The 19276-nt window shown below is 47.2% G+C and overlaps 2 protein-coding genes across 3 annotated transcripts; one reads left to right on the plus strand and one right to left on the minus strand.

Moving 5' to 3' along the window:
- Nucleotides 1-54: 54 nt before the first annotated feature.
- On the minus strand, nucleotides 55-8640 carry TRIM10 (tripartite motif containing 10). 2 transcript variants are annotated; one of them, XM_023741384.1, is made up of 8 exons: nucleotides 7964-8640; nucleotides 6425-6520; nucleotides 5590-5820; nucleotides 4804-4826; nucleotides 4276-4391; nucleotides 2493-2525; nucleotides 1106-1281; nucleotides 55-569 (listed from the first exon to the last, which is right to left on the minus strand). In XM_023741384.1, the coding sequence occupies exons 1-8, from the start codon at nucleotides 8390-8392 to the stop codon at nucleotides 486-488; spliced, it is 1188 nt and encodes a 395-aa protein (XP_023597152.1). In that variant the 5' UTR covers nucleotides 8393-8640; the 3' UTR covers nucleotides 55-485. The 2 variants fall into 2 exon arrangements, with proteins under 2 accessions (XP_023597152.1, XP_004387165.1); XM_004387108.2 differs by having other exon boundaries at nucleotides 481-1281.
- A 2406-nt stretch (nucleotides 8641-11046) lies between these two features.
- On the plus strand, nucleotides 11047-19040 carry TRIM15 (tripartite motif containing 15). The gene is made up of 7 exons (XM_004387141.1): nucleotides 11047-11427; nucleotides 13416-13511; nucleotides 14527-14757; nucleotides 15502-15524; nucleotides 17048-17163; nucleotides 17525-17557; nucleotides 18412-19040. Exons 1-7 carry the CDS (start codon nucleotides 11047-11049, stop codon nucleotides 19038-19040), a joined length of 1509 nt encoding a protein of 502 aa, XP_004387198.1.
- The last annotated feature ends 236 nt before the right edge of the window (nucleotides 19041-19276 follow it).

Raw genomic sequence — 19276 nt, forward strand, 5'->3', positions numbered from 1 at the left:
GGTCATCCACCCAGTTCTCTTCTGTTCTCTCTTCCTAAGATGCTTCCTCCTCTCTTTTCCTCATTCACCCTACTCATCCTCTCAACTCACTCTCTCTGGAAAGCTTTCTCTGACCCACCTTTACCCTCCATACTACGTTATGCTCCCTCCTCTGAGCTTCCATAACACCCAGCTCAGACCCTTATCACAGCACCAATTACACTGTGCTGTAATTTCCTCCTATCTCACTGTCTCTTCCTGCAAGCTCCTTCAGAGACAGGACATTTTTTTTTCATTTTCTTTTTTTATCACTAGTGGTTATTATACTGCTTGAAACATAATTGGCATTCAATAAATGTTTCTTGAGAGTATGAGGAAATGAACCTCAGTATTTTTGAAAGACACTAAGATGAAGAGAGGTGAGGTTCCTTGCTTAAGATCACACGATTGATGACAAGGCTTGGTCTTGAACCCAGGTCTTCTGGCTCCAAATCTAGTACTTTCCTCTACACAGCTACTTCTGTGTCTGGTGGAAATGGTAGTGAGAAGTGCCAGCAGTGGCCTGAGTCCCCGGGTACCCTTACCATCCACTGGGCATTGGGAGAAGGATTTGAACATTGGGTTGAAAATCATCTCACCTTGTCCTTTGCCAAAATCCTAACTCCCAGCTCATCATTTAAAGCAGTAATATCTATTCCAAGTCTTACAAGGGACTCAGCCAAGCGCCAAGTCCACAGAGAATTCTGTTTAAGCCTTGTACTTAAAGGAAGGTAACACCACTCTCTCAGGAGCTCAGGCAGAAATTGGACCCTCGGCCCCAGAGCCCAAAGAAGGGAAAGACCTTCCCAGTGAAGGAGGCCGTGAAGGTGTAGATGGGCTCATGGGTAGCATCATTGACGAAGGTCACCCAACCCACCTCGTAGTCCAGAGACACCCGCACCTGCCGGGGCTGCTTCTCTAGGGTCAGGCGTGTGGGGAAGGAGCCCAGAGCCGAGACGAAGCCCCATGCCAGCCTCACCGCCCACACTCCCTCCTCTGGCCGCAGACGAAGCTCCCCCTTCCGCCGCACATCCTCACTCACCACACCCACAGTGCAGCTGCCCCCGTGGGCCAAGTCTACACTCACCACCCACGTGTGTCTCCCCCCTGTGAAGCCTCCATGGGCCAGGACACAGGTGGCCCGGTCAAAACGCTGGGGGTTGTCTGGCGAGTTCTGCCACTTGTAGGAGAACCGAGCCTGCTGGTGGTCCTCAGACAAGAGGAGCTTGGGGTGAGAAGTCTGGGGGTCTAGGGAAATGTGAGCTGTGGGGAAAACCAAAAGGACACAGATGTGAGCAGGCATGTTATTACCTTCAAGGAAGACCTAAAAACTTCATTGGCACCCACCTGCTAGTATTTTTATTACCAACAACTTGAGTAGTGCCTATGTGGACCAACAGCCTGGGCATCACCTGGGAACATGTTAGAAATGCAGAATCTCAGCTTCCACCCTAGACCCACTGAATCATAATCTTCATTTTAGTAAGATCCCCAGGTGATGTGTGTGCATGTTAAAGGCTGAGAAGGCTGCCTTAGAAGACATGGAGAGCTCGGATATCCATGCTCTCACTTGATTCTGTGCAGTCCTCTGGAAAGAGGTTCTGCTCACCTTAAACCAGTTGACTTCCAAAGCTGTAGGTGTCTGCTCTGATCTCCTCCCTGCTGACACACCACATCCTTCCCCTCCTCATATCTCAAGGGCTGCAGACATTCTCCCTTCAGTCCAAACTTCCTAATTCCTCACTTCTTACCTCCCAGAAACCCTTCTGACCTACACACAGTCTTTGCTCCCAGCAGAATTTCTGGGTTACTCACAGGTTATTTATTCTGCCTCAGCAATTCTAAAACCATCAGAGTCTGAAGTTTTTAACACCAAAAACTTCTGCCTACCCTGCCTCATGTAACTTTCAGTATCCACAAACTGAGAAAAATCCATAAATTCAGATATATACATGGGTTAGAAGACTTCTTCTAACAACTTCATGACTCATGAGGGTCTTCGGTTGATAGACTGGGAAGAACATCTTTGAATAGGGTCCGTTCTGTTCATTCTTTTCCCATCCACAGGCCAAGCTCCTTCTATCATCTATGAAACTACATCTGAGAGGGGGTAGGGGTTCCTGACAGCTCTAAGAAAGTGATTCGCAACCCAGAGCAACATTCCTCTCATCCAGAAAGACTTCTTTGATCAACCCTATCCCATTCTGATTTAGCCTTTCTATCCTTTCAACACATTCAGATTCAGAATGTCAGCTTCATGCCAAGTATGTAGTATGTGGGCATGCCTGTCCTCTCTTCGTGGTTCTCCCGAGAGCCTTACAAAGGCAGTATTAATATGTATATATTAATATTACACACACACACACACACACACACACACACATTACAGTGCACAGTGCAGAACCCTGCAAAATTGTCTCTCCTTTTCAATTTTGGACCCCTCACTCACTGCTATCCTGATGCAGGCTACTTACCTGGCTCATAGTCCAACTCGAAGCAGAGATTTTCTGTAAAAAGGATATAAAATAGAATGTGATTTCATTAGTCTCACAAAACCATAGAACATTTAGTGATGAGTAAACTCAGGCCAGGAGAAGGGAAGGGACAAAGAGAAGAATCGAAATTGGAACCTACTAGACCAGTGTGTTCGCACTAAACTCCAGCGTGCAGCAGAATCATCTGCAGCACTCGTTAAAAACACATGGGCTTCTGATTCAGTGTGTCTGGGTAGGGCTGAGAATCTGTACTTCTAAGCAGTTCACTGGGGAATGCTGAAGCTGCTGGAGCCGCATTTGGAGAATCACTGCACCAGCTCTGAGCCAGCAGGGACCACCCCTGTCTTGCTTACCTCTGTATCCTCAGTGTCCAGCACATTGCCTAGGCCATACTAAATGCTTCAAAAACCTCTGCTTACTGAATGGATGTTGTTGTTGTTAGGTGTGGTTGAGTCATTTCCAACTCACAGCGGCCCTATGTACGCCAGAACGGAACACTGCCCGGTCCTGGGTCATTCTCACAATTGTTCCTATGTTTGAGTCCATTCTTGCAGCCACTGTGTCAATCCATCTCGTCGATGGTCTTTCTCTTTTTGGCTGACACTCTGCTTTATGCAGCATAACGTCCTTCTCCAGGGACTGGTCCCTCCTGATAACATATCCAAAGTACGTGAGGTGAAGTCTCACCAACCCTGCTGCTAAGGGGCATTCTGGCTGTACTTCTTCCAAGAAAGATTTATTAATTCTTCTGGCAGTCCATGGTATATTCCGTATTCTTTGTCAATACCATAATTCAAATGCATCAATTTTTCTTCAGTCTTCCTTATTCATTGTCCAGCTTTCCCATGCATATGTGGTGATTGAAAATACCATAAATTGGGTCAGGCGCACCTTAGTTCTCAAAGTGACTTCTTTGTGTTTTAACACCTTGAAGGGGTCTTTTGCAACAGATTTGCCCAATGCAATATGTGGTTTGATTTCTTGATTGCTGCTTCAATGGGCGTTGATTGTGGATCCAAGTAAAATGCACGGAAAGGTGGGCTAATTTATTTCTCGTTCTTCTTGGGAATAGTTTTGGGGGTAGTCAAAGGGCAGACTTTGATTAGAGTAAAATTTCCTTCACTACCAGGCTACTGGGAGTAATGGCAGGAGGTGGACTTCTGAGGAAATTTTTCTAGAGACTTTTGTGGGTGGGTCATTTTGAAATAAGAAGCGCTATCCATGATGTCAGTGTGGTGGGGAGGATATGGCAGGATGCCACACCTTGACTCCCACTTCAAACACTCTACGCCCTCTCTTGCTGCCAGTCCCTGTTCTGGAAAAGGAGGGCACAGTCCTTACAGGGCAACTCAACTCTGAGAACAAGGCTAACAGGGGGAAAGTAGGGAAAGAGGGAGGAGGGAAGAGTCAGCTACCACAGGAACAAGATAAATACTGTCGCTGGCTATTAATTGACAATACTCATTATCAAAAACTTGTCATGTATTGTAAATGTGGATTGTTTAATTATTAAGCATGGCAGATTTTCTTTCTGGAAATCTTTACTTTTACTATCTCCATTGTTACATTATCCTGATAGGCAGACTTTATTTTTTTAAAAATCTGCAAATACGGAAACCAAGGCACAGAGAGGGAGCAAGCTTCACCAAAGTTCACATAGTACCATTTGGCAGTGGAGCATCGAGGCCATTCCTAAACTTAGGCTTCACTGTATGCTCAGGTGGGCTTCATGCCCACCTGTGGAGGCCTAGGGTCCTCTTACCCAGAAACATCTTCATCTCCCTCTGCAGCGGGAGGGCCTGCTGGGGGAAGTCCCGAATTCTCTGGCCCAGCTCAGGGGACACAGCCTCTGGTTTCCGGCACTTTCTGGTTTCACATCTAGGGACACAGAAATGATGGGGTCCATTAGCCACCCACAGATCAGAAGGTAATGGCTGTTTTCATTAGTCTGGTGGTTCAAACTCTCCAAGACAAAGGAGAACCTGGGGAAGATCCTTATTGTCAATGCCTCCAGACTCAGCTGGCAGCCTTCTTCTAACTGAGAATGGATGTGCCAGTTCCCACAGGCAGACATACTTCCACCACTATGACGGACCTACTGCCCACTCTGGGGTGCTCTGTGAGGATGTGTATGGCTGTACATGAGAATGCATTTGGGTATGTGAAGCTTACATGGGAATTGATGTCCTTAATGTGAGAATGCTATATATTCGCATGGCAATAACTAGGCACGTGGTGCATATATGTGTATTCATGTGGGAAAAGAGAAAAGAGGAACTGTATCGCTTACCGTATTAGAGTGCTTCTGATATCCTAGGGGAGAGAGAGAGACAGCAGGGATTCAGTTTTCACCTCTCCCACTTTCCTTATAACTAAAAAAGACAAAATACCACATTCCTAGCTCTGGACAGAAAAAGGACACCACATTGACAGAGTCCTAAGTTGTAGAGCTTTGGAGGCTTCCCAGGGATCATAGAGTCCAATCCCTTGATTTCATAGATCCAGAAGGATGGTGTGACCAGTACCTGCTTGTTAGAGGCAAAGGTAAGTCTCACACCAAGGGATCATGTTTCAGTCCAAAGTGCTCCCCCTACATCATGCCTTTCTGATCCTTTGTTGAGACCCCAATATATAGCTCTCCTCCAGTGTGAAAGGAGTGAAGTTAGACTGTAAGAACCTCCTGACTAGCGGATGGTGATACACTGAGGTTATAAAGAATAGTTTGCATTGGAAATTGCACCTGACATTTGTTTGCATAGCACTCAGTACTTTTCAAAGTGCTACTTTCACTTTCATTTTACTGTAGGATTCTCACAATATCCCTGTGAGGTAGTTACGGAAAGCATTATCCCTATTTGACAGGTGGTGGGATGGAGAGACAGAGACCAGAGAGGAAAGTGACCAGGAAACTCTCAGTGAAGCATGGACTAGAATTCAGATCTCTGGTCCTGTGACCCATCTTCCATTTGGGATACAGACATGTTTGAATAAAGGAGAGGTGGCTTAGAAAGGTCCAGATGCAATAAGTCATATCAGAGCAAGGGAAAGCACAGATGGGTGTGGGTTTATGTCTCACCATCAGGAGCTCCCTTGATGACTTCTCGTTCTTCTCCTCCAGCTCTGCAATCAGAGCGCTGAACCGGCAGATTTCTTCAGTGACCAGAAAATCAAACTCTTCTTGTTGCTTCAAGATGTCCCCATCCAGCCTCTCCAACTGGGCTAAGAGGATGCTCTGTTGTTCCTCTAGGAATTGGCTCAGATGTGTAAACTCAGAAACTACCTTTTGTCTCTTGGTGGCCACCTGAGTCTGAGGAGGGAGAAGGAGACCCCAGGAGAAAGTTATTTGTACTGCTCTTCCTTCTCCTCATCTTCCTCTTCTTTTTCCTTACTTCACTCCCGTCTCCCTCCTGGCCCAGATCCACATCCTCCAGGGGTCAATGGTAAAATAAGAATCCTCCCCTGGTCCCCAGATAGATTTGGAACTGCTGCCTGGTTTCATTTCCCCCTACCATCCCATTTCTGGGAGACAGACTGCCCAGCATTGCCTCAGCACCACCTTCTAGAACTTCTAAGGGGGTAGGGCTCAGAGAAGGTGTGGGGGAGGTGGTGGGGACACCTTTTATGAAGTACACGCTATATGCACAGAGCTAAGCTACTTTACAGGGATATCTTCATTTAATCCTTACAGCAATTCAATGCAGTGACCACTTTTAATCTCCATTTTACAGACGAGCAAATTGAAGTTAGAGAGTTGCTTGAAGTTATATGCCTAGTTAGTGTCAGAGTCAGGATTCAAACTGAGAATGACTCAAAGCCCTATATACGCTTCTGCTTCAGTTTCAGGGAGACAATGGACCCTGAGGAAGAGAAGGGGTCCAGGGAAGTAGTCCAGAGAAGGAGTGATGACCTACCAGGAGGACTTGTATCCTTTGGTTTTCTCTTGACTGGATCCCTTGAATCTCTTCTCTCTCTTTCCTTAGACACTCAAGACATTTCTGTATTTGTTCCTGGGGAGAAGGAGCATAAAATATTTAAAACAGAAAAAAGCGATTTGTTAATGGGTGTCATTTCATCCAACCCTCTGCCTCCAAGAAGAAAATGGCCCAAGGAAGAGAGCCACTCCCTTAGCTGACAATGCCTGGGCCTTAATCATCCTTGATAGTGTACTCTCTTTAGGTCTTTTTCCTCTTACTTTGTCCTTTAAGAATTTTGACCAGGGCCCTTCCTCTCTGTCACGTGCCATCAGAGGCTATGACTCAGTTTTCCCACTCGAGCTTTCACTTCTCCAGGTTAAACACCTTAGTTTTTTGTTTGCCTTTGGTAAGTGGTATCTGAGACCTGTCCTGAGCTTTTGAACATATGATATGACTGTTTTTGAAATTTTCCCAAGTTTCTCATATGTCTCAAAGAAAACAGATTCAAATAATGACCATCCCTTGTGAATGGAATCATTTATCTGTACGATTCTGAAGGGAAGACACTTGGATACTATAAAAACAATGAATCGCTTAAAAAAAACTATTTGGTCTACAGTAGAGTTAGGAACATATACGGCCAGGAATGCACACATAAATGTCCATACACATACATTCAAAATACATCTAGAACTCTCACATGCTAATTAACTAATTAACACCTCCACATACATGCAGATGTCCATTTGTACTAAAACACAACACACAAACAAATAAAAAAGTATATACACATTTAATGATAGATAAAATTACATACAACAGATATTTACACAACCTGTACAGGTAAACATTAATTTATTCATGAACACGAGCACTCAATTACACTTACATACTCAAATACACACATGCCCAGACCTCTGAACACATTGTACACACTCATAAACCTGCAAACATTAACATATATACACATCATTCCTACAATCATTCCCTCAGAACAAACTCACACATCCTCAGACACATCTGCCTAATCCATCACAGACACACACATTCATGTTGTGTTCATTCATTCATTCATCCAGTACTTAAAGAATAACCAAACCAGTTGCCATTGTGTGGATTCCAACTCATGGCAACCCCCTGTGTTTCAGAGTAGAACTGTATTCTATAGGGTTTTCAAGGCTGTGGCCTTTTGGAAGCAGATCACCAGGCCTTTCTTCTGAGGTACCTCTAGGTGGGTTCCAAACGTTAGTAGCCCAGTGCTTAACTGTTTGCACCACCCAGGGACTCCCAACAAGTACTTATTGAGCTTCCATTATGTCGTGGCCAAAAGTAAACAACATAGAACACACTCAAAAACACAAAACATAAATACACCATCATCCACCCCTGGGCCGATTGCCTAGGCGATCATATAAATAGGAAGAAAGAAATTTGCTTCAGGTGGCTCAAATAATCCACAAATCTGCCCTAATTCCCTTAGTCCAGCCCAGTTGCAGAGGGCCCACCCTGGGAAGCCCGGACTCTGCTCCTTCCTACCCTGTACGGCCCTGCCGCGTCCTCCAGGAAGCGCACCGTGTGGGCCCGGTGCTCCCGGGCATCCCGGCACATCACACACAACTGCATCTCATCATCCTCGCAGAAGAAGTAGATCTTCTCCCCATGCTCTTGGCAGACGTCCTCCTCTGCCGAACCGGGTGAGGACACCAGCTTGAGGCGCTCGATGTTGTCCACCACGCTGGCCAGCTGCCAGTTGAGCCGGAAGCCCCCTGGGCGGAAGGGCTCTTTGCAGAGCGGGCAGGTCGGGGGCTCCTCGGGGTCCGGGCCCGCGATCTGGCAGTAGAGGATGAGGCAGCCGCGGCAGAAGTTGTGGCCACAGTCAATGGTGACCGGCTCCCTCAGGGTGCCTTGGCAGATGGGGCAGTTGACCTCATCGGCCAGGCTGGTCACAGAGGCGGCGGCTGCCATTTTGGTGCTGCCGTGCAGAGTCAGGATTCAGACTCAAGGTCAGTCCTCAAGGTTGCCCTCTCTGCTTGGCTGAGGAAGGAGGGCTGGGAAAGCAGTGAGGACACACACCACACGCTCATACAGCCGCCTGTGCACACGGCCAGACACAGGCACATCTCAAATATGCACCAGCACCCACACAGTCACACACACACAAGGGCACGGACACACACAAGGCCACCCACAAGGACAAAGCCCCCATTTGCCTCTCTGGCAGCTGGTGTTGTTTGGTCCTGCTCTCTCAAAGGAAGAGACATACACCCACCAACAGTAGAAGATGGAGAAATAGCAGAGGAGGGTGAGGAAGAAGGGGTCACAGCTTTCCAGAGATGGCTTCAGTTACTCTCTGGACCTGTGCCCACGGCCTGGAGCTCACTGGTCCTTTTCTTTGGAGACACTCACAGTAGCAGGGAAGTGGTGATAGCTCAACTGTCTGCCGTTGAAAGAGATATTCCTTCTTTTGGGGTGCAGGAGGGTAGAAGGGAGACTGGGTCACACAGCAGTGATGCCGCCCAGCCTCCCTGCAATATGACCAGCTGTCTCTGGGGAGATTGGGGTATCAGCCAGCCCAGGGCTCTCTCGTCAGTGTGGGCACTCAGATAAGGTCGTAGTGCCAGGCAACTTCAACGGTGATGCCCCAACTGGCCTATCACAGTTTCTAAATGAAGTTGAAATGTACCCTGTGTGGAGAAGGAGAAAGAAGAAAAATAGTAATGGTCAGCATATATTTATGATGACTAGGTAGCTTACGCTGATGTAAGCAACTTAATCAGATGATCTTACTTATTCCTTCTGCTGCTCTATAATGTAGGTGCCATTAGGATCTCCATTTTATAAACAAGAAAACTGAGGCTCAGTGAGGTTATTTAACTTGCTCGAGGTTACACAGCAGGAAGATGGGTGCCGATAATTTCCAGGCAAGTCTGTGTGTCTCCAGAGAAGCGTTGTCCAATAGAAAGATAATGTGAGCCACATATGCAATTTAAAATGGTCAAGTAGCCATACTTTAAAAAGTAAAAAGAAACGGGTGAAATTAATTTTAATAATATATTTTACTTAGGCTTATATATCCAAAATATTATCATTTTAACATGCAATCAGTATAAACACTATTAATGAGTTATTTTTCATTCTTTGTCATTTGTGCTAAGTTTTTGAAATCCAGGGTATATTTTACACTTACAGCACATCTCAAATTGGACTCCCCACCTTTCAACACTCAGTAGCCACATTGGCTGGTGGCTTACATTTTAAACAGCACAGTCCCAGAACTGCCCTCTTGGGAAGACAGCAGGTAGGGTGTCATCCCAGTTACCATCAAGTTGACTCCAACTCACGGCAACCCCATGTGTGTCAGAGTAGAACTGTGCTCCATCAGGTTTTCAATGGCTGATTTTTTGGAAGTAGATCGTCAGGACTTCCTTCAGAGATGCCTCTGAGTGGACTTGAACCTCCAACCTTTTTCTTAGCAACCAAGTGTATTAACTATTCTCACCATAGTAGTTGGAATGAAAAGGGAGAGAAAATGGAGTGCTGAGCTGATCGTTCAGTGGAGAACTGGAAGGAAGTGTGGTTTTCTCCATGGATGCAGACCAGCAGGTGAGTGGATGAAGAACCATGCTGGAAGTGGCAAGTGGATGAAGACTATTATCTTGGCTTGGAGTGTGGTACTCGCACAGGGTTTGAAGCAAGGAGACTTGGGTTGTCCTCAGCCTTACTGCTTACTAGCTCTGTGGCCTTGGGAACATCAGTTTACCTGTCTTTCTCTGTAAAATGAAGGTAATGGTACCTGCTCCAAGGTTGCTGTCAGAGTTGGATGTAATAATATGAAAACACTAAACCTTAGATAAATGTGGTTGAATCTGTTTATCTTTTGACTAATTGAGTCTTCTAAACTTGGTTATCAGCATGAATCAATTGCATTATGGTTTCTTGCCTTTGTCTACCTGCAGTTTAAATAAAATTGAAGTCCACTGTGACCCAAACTCCTGTGAGGACAGTGGCGCTAGGTGGTGGGATGAGTTAGGAGTAAAAACCAGCCTGGGGAGATGAGGTGAGGCAAGGAAAGGAGGGCAGAGGAAAGCATCCAATGAGCAATCTCTAGTCCCCCCCAGAGTCTCCAGAAGTCAGTCACACCTACTCCAGCTTGGACTTTGCCTCCGTGGGCCGTGGGCATGCCTCATTGCCAGAAGTTTATGGCTCTCATCTGCTCAATCTGACAGGAAGTGTCCACTCCCCAATCCTTCCCACCCCACCTTGGTGAAGGGAGGGATTCCAGGAAACCCCTTCTCCTTGTTGCCTTACGTCATGCTCTGCTCCCCACCCCTGGGACCGGAAGGAGCCATTATAAAGCCACACAGAAACTGGGTTCCCTTGGCTGCCATCGGAAATGCTGGGTAATTCAAAATACCCTGGAATTTGGACCCACTTAGCTGATGGGTGGTGGCCCAGGAGAGGAGGGCCCTGAGAAGGCACAAGAGGTGGAGCCAGGTGGCTTCCTGTCCTGACGTTCCTGCCTTTCTCTCTTGGCCTCTTATTCCTTTCCAATCCGGGGAAAGTAAATTTGTGTGGAAGGAGCCAGAGGCCTGAGGGGACTGGCTGGGCAAGGTACTGTGATGTCCTCAACCTCCTCCTTGTGGGCAGTCCGAGAGGGGGCCGCCTGTCCTGCTTGCACAGGACCCCTGGAGGATGCAGTGACTGCCACCTGTGGACACACCTTCTGCCGGCCCTGCCTCCCCGTGCCCTCCCAGATGGGGGCCCACCCCTCCAGCAGGGTCCTGCTCTGCCCACTCTGCCAGCAGAAGGAGCAGCAGGAGAGCCTCATGGTCCCTTTGCCCCTGGGCTCTCTGGGAGAGACCTACTGCGAGGAGCATGGCGAGAAGATTTATTTCTTCTGCGAGAATGATGCAGAGTTCCTCTGTGTGTTCTGCAGGGAGGGTCCCTCCCACCAGTCCCACTCTGTGGGGCTCCTTGAGGAGGCCATTCAACCCTACCGGGTAAGAAGCGTGGCTTTACCTCGGACCTGTTTGTTTCAGGGAATGGGCTGGGGATTTGGATGAAGGGGACCCTGAGACTGTAGGATGTATTGTTGTTAGCACTATCAAGTCGGCCTCCAGCTCATAGCGACCCCAGGTGTTACAGAGTAGAACTTCTCCATAGGGTTTTCTCAGCTGAGATCTTTATGAAAGCAGATTGCTAGACCATTCTCCTAAAGAACTGCTGAATGGGTTTGAACCTCCAATTTTTAGGTTAGCAGCTGATTGCAAATTGCTTGCACCATCCAGGCTCCTCCAGAGGCTGTGGGGACACTCAGGAAACTCCCAGACTGATGGTGGGATGTGGTTCCACTTGGATGTGTGGGAGTTCATGGTCTTAGGGAGAACTTGAGTCCCAGCCCTCAGAGGACACGCACAGCCATGGAGCTGAGCCAGCTACTTCCCTGTGGGCCCCACAGTGACACAAAGAATTTCATTCCTGGCTTCACTCACTATGGAAGGACAGCCCAGTGCAGAGTAGGAGCCTTTGCAGGTTATGGGCAGGATGCACTTGGTCTCCCTGCCTCCACCTGAGATACAGGATTTACCTGAACCACTGAGGCTCAGAGGGAAGTGAGGGAAGGGGAAGGGTAACCTGTAATCACCGCTCTTCTTTTAGAGAAAGAGAGGTGCAGCAGTAGCCCAACATTATAAAAATTTCCTATCTGGTCTTGGGAAATTATTCATTTCTCTCTGCCTCTCAGATCTTTCTCTTGTCATCCAGTCACCAGGTCTCGAAGTGGTTTCCTTAGAAACATCTCTTAATGTTTCTCTCTTGAATCTTTAACTTTCCTTATTGCCACAAACCAAAAAAAAAAAAAAAAAAACGCCCGTTGCTGTTGAGTTGATTCCAACTCATGGTGACCCCATGTGTTACAGAATAGAACTGCTCCATAGGGTTTCCTTGGCTGTAATCTTTATGGAAGCAGAATATCAGGCCTTTCTTTCATGGTGCCACTGGGTGGGTTTGAATTACCAACCTTTTAGGTTAGTAGTCCATCACATACCAGCCACTGCCAAATCCAGGCTCACACCATCCTTCACCCAGACTTTGTATAATCTAACGTGTTCTCTGTCTCCATTCTCAGCCTTTCCAAGCACCCTCCAATCTTCTGTGAGGCAAATCTAGCTAGTCACGTCACTCCCCTGTTTAAAATTCCTGCATGGATCCCTACTGCCCAAAGAAAGCCCAAAGTCTTTAACGCGGCATTCAAGCCCTTTATACTTGGGTTCCTGCTTTCCTTTGCGGGCTCATTTCTCAGCCACTCTCCCCAAGGCACCACATGACCACCCACACTGAGCTGTACTTGCCGTTTCTTTATTTAACTGTTGGACTCTTTCCTGCTTCTAGTACTTTCCAAATGTAGTTCCTGCCTCCTAGAATGCTCTTCTCTCCCTCTCTTATCCAACTTCAAATTTCTCTTTCCAGGCACACTTTACATGTTTTATGCTTTCTAAAACCTTCCCTTAGCCCTGCAGGCAGAATTGCCACCTCCTCTGTCTCCCATCTCACTGTGTGCACACCTCCATGATTGCATTTGTCGTTTTGTATTTTAATCACTTATGATTGACTCCTTCCTTGGATGATGATCTCTTCAGGGGCAAGGACTGCGTCTTTTTCACCCTCGAATCCCCAGCACCTAACATTGTGCCTGGAACTTGATACCCAAAACCGTACATGCTGCCATTAATTCTGACTCATGGCTACCCCGTGTGTTACAGAGTAGAACTGTTTCACAGGGTTTCTTGGCTGTAATATTTATAGAAGCAGATTGCCACGACCAGGGCTTTCTTCCGCGGTACTGCTGGGTGACTGGAACCACCAACCTTTCAGTTAGTAGCCAAGAGCAAACCATTTGCATCACCCAGGGACCTTCTGGAACTTGGTAGATGATTAATATTTGTGAGTTGCATTCAGCCACCTCTTCCACCCATTCTTCTCCCCGTAGGAACGTCTCAGAAGTCGGTTGGAAGCTCTGAGCATGGAGAGAGATGAGATTGAGAACATAAAGTGTCGGGAAGACCAGAAACTCCAAGTGCTTCTGGTAAAAGCATGTTGTTGACCACCTTCTCCCTGGGGAAGTTTCTTAACAGAACTGGGGAAGCCTGTTGTCTGGTATCTGTTGCAGGGCTGGGAAGAACTGGCAAACTTTTCTCATTTACCTTAGAGATGGAAGTGGTTCTGACATCATCTAATCGTAGATGGGTCTTATCACCCATTTTTTACAGAGCAGAAAACTGAGCTTCAGAGAAGTGATGCTCTGAAGGCTACACAGCCAAACCCAAGTTCATGATAAAATGACTAGAACCTGGGTCTCTTGGCTCTTAGCCTGTTGCTGGTCTCACCCCAGCCTACCTGCAGGCATCACCTTCAGAGGGGAAGCTGGGGGCAAGAAGGTGTTTATTAGTGCCTGGGTCCTAGTGCTGACCACAAGACTGACCCTGAGGACAATGGGCTAATGATGTGGCTATTTATGGTTCCCTCCCAATTCTTTTTTCATGCTGCAGAGTTATCAGGCGGAAGTCCATAGTGAAGGAATTTCTGGTGCCTTGACCTGGTAGACAGAGTTTGGGGACAGGAAGATCTCTCCAGGACCTCCCAACTTCTAGCAAAGTATGCCGTGCAGGTGGCCACCTGAATGGCTTAGACCAACACCACAGCACTCTTCTGCTAAGCTGTGTTGACTCTAACCACAGTTTCCTTTCACCTCAATTTCTATGAAATGATTATAATCATCTCCACCTAAATCTAGGGAAGGTATGGTAGGGCTAGGATGGTATCATAGATGTGGAAGGATTTTTGATAAGTTCAACATGGCTCTGAGAGCATAAAACGGCATTATTATTAGAATCTCTAGGTAAGACAGTAGTACAGCCCCCATCGTTGATAAATTAATCCTGAGACACATCTACTTCTACCATAGTAGTATTTGGGGGACTGAGTCTTGAACCTAGTTACTCACTACCCCTCTTAATCTATATTAAATATGTGGATGATCCTCCTGGAACCCAGCTCTGTGAGCCCCTCCCTAACCATGTCTGTCTTTCTAACCCTTGCAGACTCAGATTGAAACCAAGGAGCATCAGGTGGAAGCGGCTTTTGAGAGGCTGCAGCAGGAGCTGGGGGAACAGCAGCGACTCCTACTGGCCAGGCTGAGGGAGCTGGAGCGACAGATCTGGAAGGAGCGGGATGAGTACATCAAAAAGGTCTCAGAGGAGGTGGCCCGGCTTGGAGGCCACGTCAAGGGGCTGGAAGAAAAGTGTCAGCAGCCAGCAAGTGAGCTCCTGAAAGTGAGAGACACCCCACCACCTCATGGGATAGGAGAGGAGTTCCACAGAAAGGGGACTCTGGGCTGTGGGCTGGAAGATGCTGGGGAGAAGAAGGAAAGGGAAGTGGTGATTACCTCTTATGGGAGGGACTGATGGTTATCTGGTTCCTTTGGCCCAGAGGGGTTAAGGAGACACAGACCCAGAGAGGCTGAGTGACTCGCCCAAGTCAGACACTGTAGTCATGTCACAGGCCTTGGAGTCAAACAGTCTTGGGTTTGAGTGTCAGCTCTCCCAACTGTGTGACTTTGGCAGTACTCTTAACCCCTCTAAACTTCCCTCACAGGATTGTTGCAAAGATTGTAAGAGAAGATCCATGTAAAATGCTTAGTGTGGTCCCTGGCACACAGCGAGAACTCAATAAACTGTTGTGATGATCATTATTTATATTATCCAGTTTCACAGCAGGTCTGACTAATAACTCAAGGCCTGGCCCCTGCTCTCTATAATCTCTTAATCATTGGAGGTAGAACACACCCAGGATAAGGCTCAGGTAGAGAAACTAGCACAAATGAACTGGCCACAGAGTCCCAAATTAGTAAGGAAGCATAATGTAAAAGCACAATCTAATGAGTAGGTAATTACACAGGTAGAACTCTCTGGAGGAGGAAAGTTTGAGCTGATATTTTAAGAAAGGAAGGATGTGCAGAATCCCTGAGGGGAAGAATGTGTGGAAACTAAGTGCATGTTCTTGTCTTTCTTTTGTAGGATGTCAGAGCCAACCAGAGCAGGTAGGGCCCACTCCCCATTCGTTGCTCCTCCAAACTCATGGCCCTCACAGAGACATGGCTGCACAGAAAAACAAGGCACTCTGATAGCCAACTGTCTCATTCACTCCCACAAAAACACCCAAATTCCCTAAAGATTTGTGTTCTAAAGGGTCATTTTTAAGCTGATTGTTTGGTATTTGGGACCCATTTCCTCCTCTAGAAATGAAGTTGTAAATAATAATTATGTTTTTAGACTGACCCTGAAACACTGATTTCATCTATGAAATTATTAGTACCCAAGTCAGTGGCTAACACATTTAAAATGTAATTCTAAGGGGAAATGGAGCTCTGGTGGCTCAGTGGTTAAGAGCTTGGCTGCCAACCAAAAGGTTGGCAGTTCTAATCCACCAGCTGCTCCCTGAAAACCCTATGGGGCAGTTCTACTCTGTCCTATAGGGTCACTATGATTCGGAATCAACTCAACGGCAATGGGTTTTAAGGGGAAATATTTTCTAAAGAATATGGTAAACATGAAACCTGGGAGAAATGCTCTCCATCCGTCTCTCCCAGTTAACACCCCCTTTTTCCTCTCAGGAGTTGGGAGGCATTGTAAATATATGTTACTTTCCTTTCCTCCCTGCTGTAAGCATTAGCAGTCTGCCCCGGAATGAGAAAAGACATAACGACTAGGAATAGTTGTCATATGCCATGTGCCTATGCATGTGGAGAGGGCATTAAATCCAGGTGTCTATGAATCAGGAATGTGTCTAAACATGCTTTTCCAAGAGTCTTGAAGATTTAGATCTAGCAGGACCTGAGAGGTCTTCTAGTCTGAGGAAGAAGTGGAGGCCTAGAGGGTGAAGTGCTTGCTCAAGGTCACACGGCCAGTAGCTTATGAAGAGCTGAGGTAGGACCAGAATCCGGGGCTTCTTTACACAATGTCTGTCTTCTTTCATCTCTTTTTTTCTTCCCACCTCTGCCCCTTCTCCTTATATAGAACAGAGCTCAGGTTAGTAATTTAAGGCTGTTTTTCAAATTATGCCATACTGCCCTCTAGAGGCAAAGAGTGGTAATGATATTTGCCCCTCTAGGTCCGAAAAACAAAACAAAACCGCAAACCCGTTGCCACTGAGAAAATTCCAACTCATAGTGACCTTATAAGACAGAGTAGAACTGCCCCATAAGGATTCCAAGGAGTGTCTGGTGGATTCGAACTGCTGATCTTTCGGTTAGCAGCCGTAGCTCTTAACCACGGCACCACCAGGGTTTCCGCCTCTAGGTCACACAGGCCTAAGTATTCTCTCGGAGAACCTGCATCTAATTCTTAACAAGTAGCTACCATTAGTTCTCTTAGGTCTAACTGAAATGCCTCCTTGCTTCAGTATCTATACATTTCCAGCAAAGGTAAAGAGATGATGCTTAATCTAATAATCCACCACAGACCCCAAGATTATTCTTTAGTCTGAGTTTACCCTTACTTGGTCTGTAACACCCAAACCTTATTTTTGGAATTTGGACCTAACAAGTTACCAACTTGTCTGCAGGTGTGAGACGAAGACTTTTGTGAGTCCAGAGGCCATTTCTCTCGACCTTGTCAACAAGATTCGTGATCTCCACAAGAAAATACTCCCTCTCCCAGAGATGATGAGAAAGTTCTCAGGTAAAGTGGAAGGAGCCGGAGCTTTCCCCACCCCATTAGCTGCCTTTCTGCTTTCCACCCATTTCCACATGCCCCGCCTTCAAAACCCAGCTCAAGACGTCTCCCTCGGGTAAGCCTTCCCTTAGTGATCCCACACCACTCAGCTGATCATTCGCTATAGCATCTCCTCCACTCCCCAAGGGCAGGCGCTCTGTGTCCTAACATTGGACTGACTGTTCAGGAAGGTGAGGCCCTCTTCTCTCCCATTAGACCCAAGCAGACACCATCTCCTGTCCCTGTCCTAGCCCTGTACCTCGGAGATGATGCCCTTGGGGTTGCCTGTAAGGAGCAAGTTACAGATCTTTCTTTCTGTTTCCCTCAGAAAACTTGGTGCTTCATCTGGAAACAGATTCAGGTAAACAGGTGGGGGGGGGGCAGTTGGGAGCCATTCATTCCTTCATCCATTAATTAACTCAACCATTCAACTCATGGCAGCAAACAGAGCAGTTAAACGCATGAACTCTGGAGCCCCTTTGTGTGGATTCTCTATTCTAGCTCTTGCTACCTGGGAAACACTGGACAAGTTATTTTACCCTTTGGTCACAAATTTCTTCACCTATAAAATGGAAAAAATAATAGTAGCTATCCCGTAAGTAGCTGTGAGGAGTAATGAACTAATATAGTCAAAGAGCTTAGGATAGTATTTGGCACATAGTAAGTGCTCAATTAATGTTAGAGACTTGTATAGATACTATCATTCAGAAATATTTATCAAGCCCCCGTTTTATGCCCAGCACTGTGCTGGATTCTTTATTGAATGGAATATTGTACAATTTTCAAAAAATAAAATAGCTTTTTACTTTTAAACAGTTGTATAATTTAGAAACTGCTTCCACAAACATCATTTCATTCTGATGCTTACATCAGTGCTTCTCAAACTTAACACGCAGACAAATCACTTAGAGATTTTGTTAAGTGCAGGTTCTGAATCAGTAGGTCTGGGACGGGGCCAAAAATTCTGCGTTTCTAACAAGCTCTCAAGCAATGCGATCTGGGAAAGGTCTTACGGCACCATTTGTGGAGCAGGTTGAAGAGCTGCGGTCCTCTGTCTTCATGTAACAGAAGGGGAAACAGATTTAGAGAAGCTGGGCCAATGGCAGTCTGAACGAGGCCAATGATCTCTCTGCCTCCCACGCACACTGTCACCTGCAATAGGGACATTTTTGGTTGCCACCAGCTCTGTTGATGACTGTTCTCTCTTCCCTCTAGAGGGTGTCACCCTGGACCCTCAGACAGCCAGCCCAAGCCTGGTCCTCTCGGAGGACAGGAAGTCAGTGAAGTACACCCGGCAGAAGCAGAACCTGCCCGACAGCCCCCTACGCTTCAAAGGGCTCCCAGTGGTGCTGGGCTCCCCGGGGTTCTCCTCGGGCCGCCACTGCTGGCAGGTGGAGGTGCATCTGGGGGACGGCGGCGGCTGCACGGTGGGGGTGGCCCGGGAGGCGGTGAGGAGGAAGGGGGACATGGGCTTGAGCGCCGAGGAGGGCGTCTGGGCCGTGATCCTCTCGCACCACCAGTGCTGGGCCAGCACCTCCCCGGGCACCGACTTGGCGCTAGGCGAGATCCCGCGCCGCGTGGGCGTCGCCCTGGACTACGAGGCGGGCCGAGTGACCCTCCTCAACGCCGAGACGCTGGCGCCCATCTTCACTTTCACCGCCTCTTTCTCCGGCAAAATCTTTCCTTTCTTTGCCATCTGGAAAAAAGGCTCCTGCCTTACTTTGAAACGGTCCAGTGGGTGGTGTAGCGAAGAAAGCAGCGCCCTGGGATCCAGCTCTGCCCCTGGCCAGCTGCGTGACCTTGGGAGGCTCATTGTCCCCCAAGTGAGGCGGGAGGACAGCTGATCTCGGAGTCACGTGCAGCTTTGTGGTTGTTTTTATTTTACTTCATGCCCTTGAAATCCCTGACATCTGGGTGCTCCCTGTGATGCCTTGGCCTTTTCTGCACCTCTGAGTGAGGAGCCAGAGGCAGGCTAGGCTGTGCTTAGGACACCAGAAAAGCCAGGAGCCAGCGGGTCGTTGGGAAAAATAAATCTAAATTATTAAAAAAAAACAAAAAACAAAACTTCAAAATAATCATC

This window comes from Trichechus manatus, unplaced genomic scaffold (genome assembly GCF_000243295.1).
Source record: "Trichechus manatus latirostris isolate Lorelei unplaced genomic scaffold, TriManLat1.0 scaffold00180, whole genome shotgun sequence".
Classification (NCBI taxonomy): domain Eukaryota; kingdom Metazoa; phylum Chordata; class Mammalia; order Sirenia; family Trichechidae; genus Trichechus; species Trichechus manatus.

What these genes read in the sequence shown, in the direction of transcription:
- TRIM15 (XM_004387141.1), top strand. Translation starts at nt 11,047, where the DNA reads ATGTCCTCAACCTCCTCCTTGTGGGCAGTCCGAGAGGGGGCCGCCTGT. An exon ending in CAGCAAGTGAGCTCCTGAAA is followed by an intron (nt 14,758 to 15,501) that starts GTGAGAGACACC and finishes TTTCTTTTGTAG; the next exon opens with GATGTCAGAGCCAACCAGAG. An exon ending in TCATCTGGAAACAGATTCAG is followed by an intron (nt 17,558 to 18,411) that starts GTAAACAGGTGG and finishes TCTTCCCTCTAG; the next exon opens with AGGGTGTCACCCTGGACCCT.
- TRIM10 (XM_004387108.2), bottom strand. Translation starts at nt 8,392, where the DNA reads ATGGCAGCCGCCGCCTCTGTGACCAGCCTGGCCGATGAGGTCAACTGC. An exon ending in ACGCGGCAGGGCCGTACAGG is followed by an intron (nt 6,521 to 7,963) that starts GTAGGAAGGAGC and finishes CCTTCTCCCCAG; the next exon opens with GAACAAATACAGAAATGTCT. An exon ending in AAAGGATACAAGTCCTCCTG is followed by an intron (nt 5,821 to 6,424) that starts GTAGGTCATCAC and finishes CTCCCTCCTCAG; the next exon opens with ACTCAGGTGGCCACCAAGAG.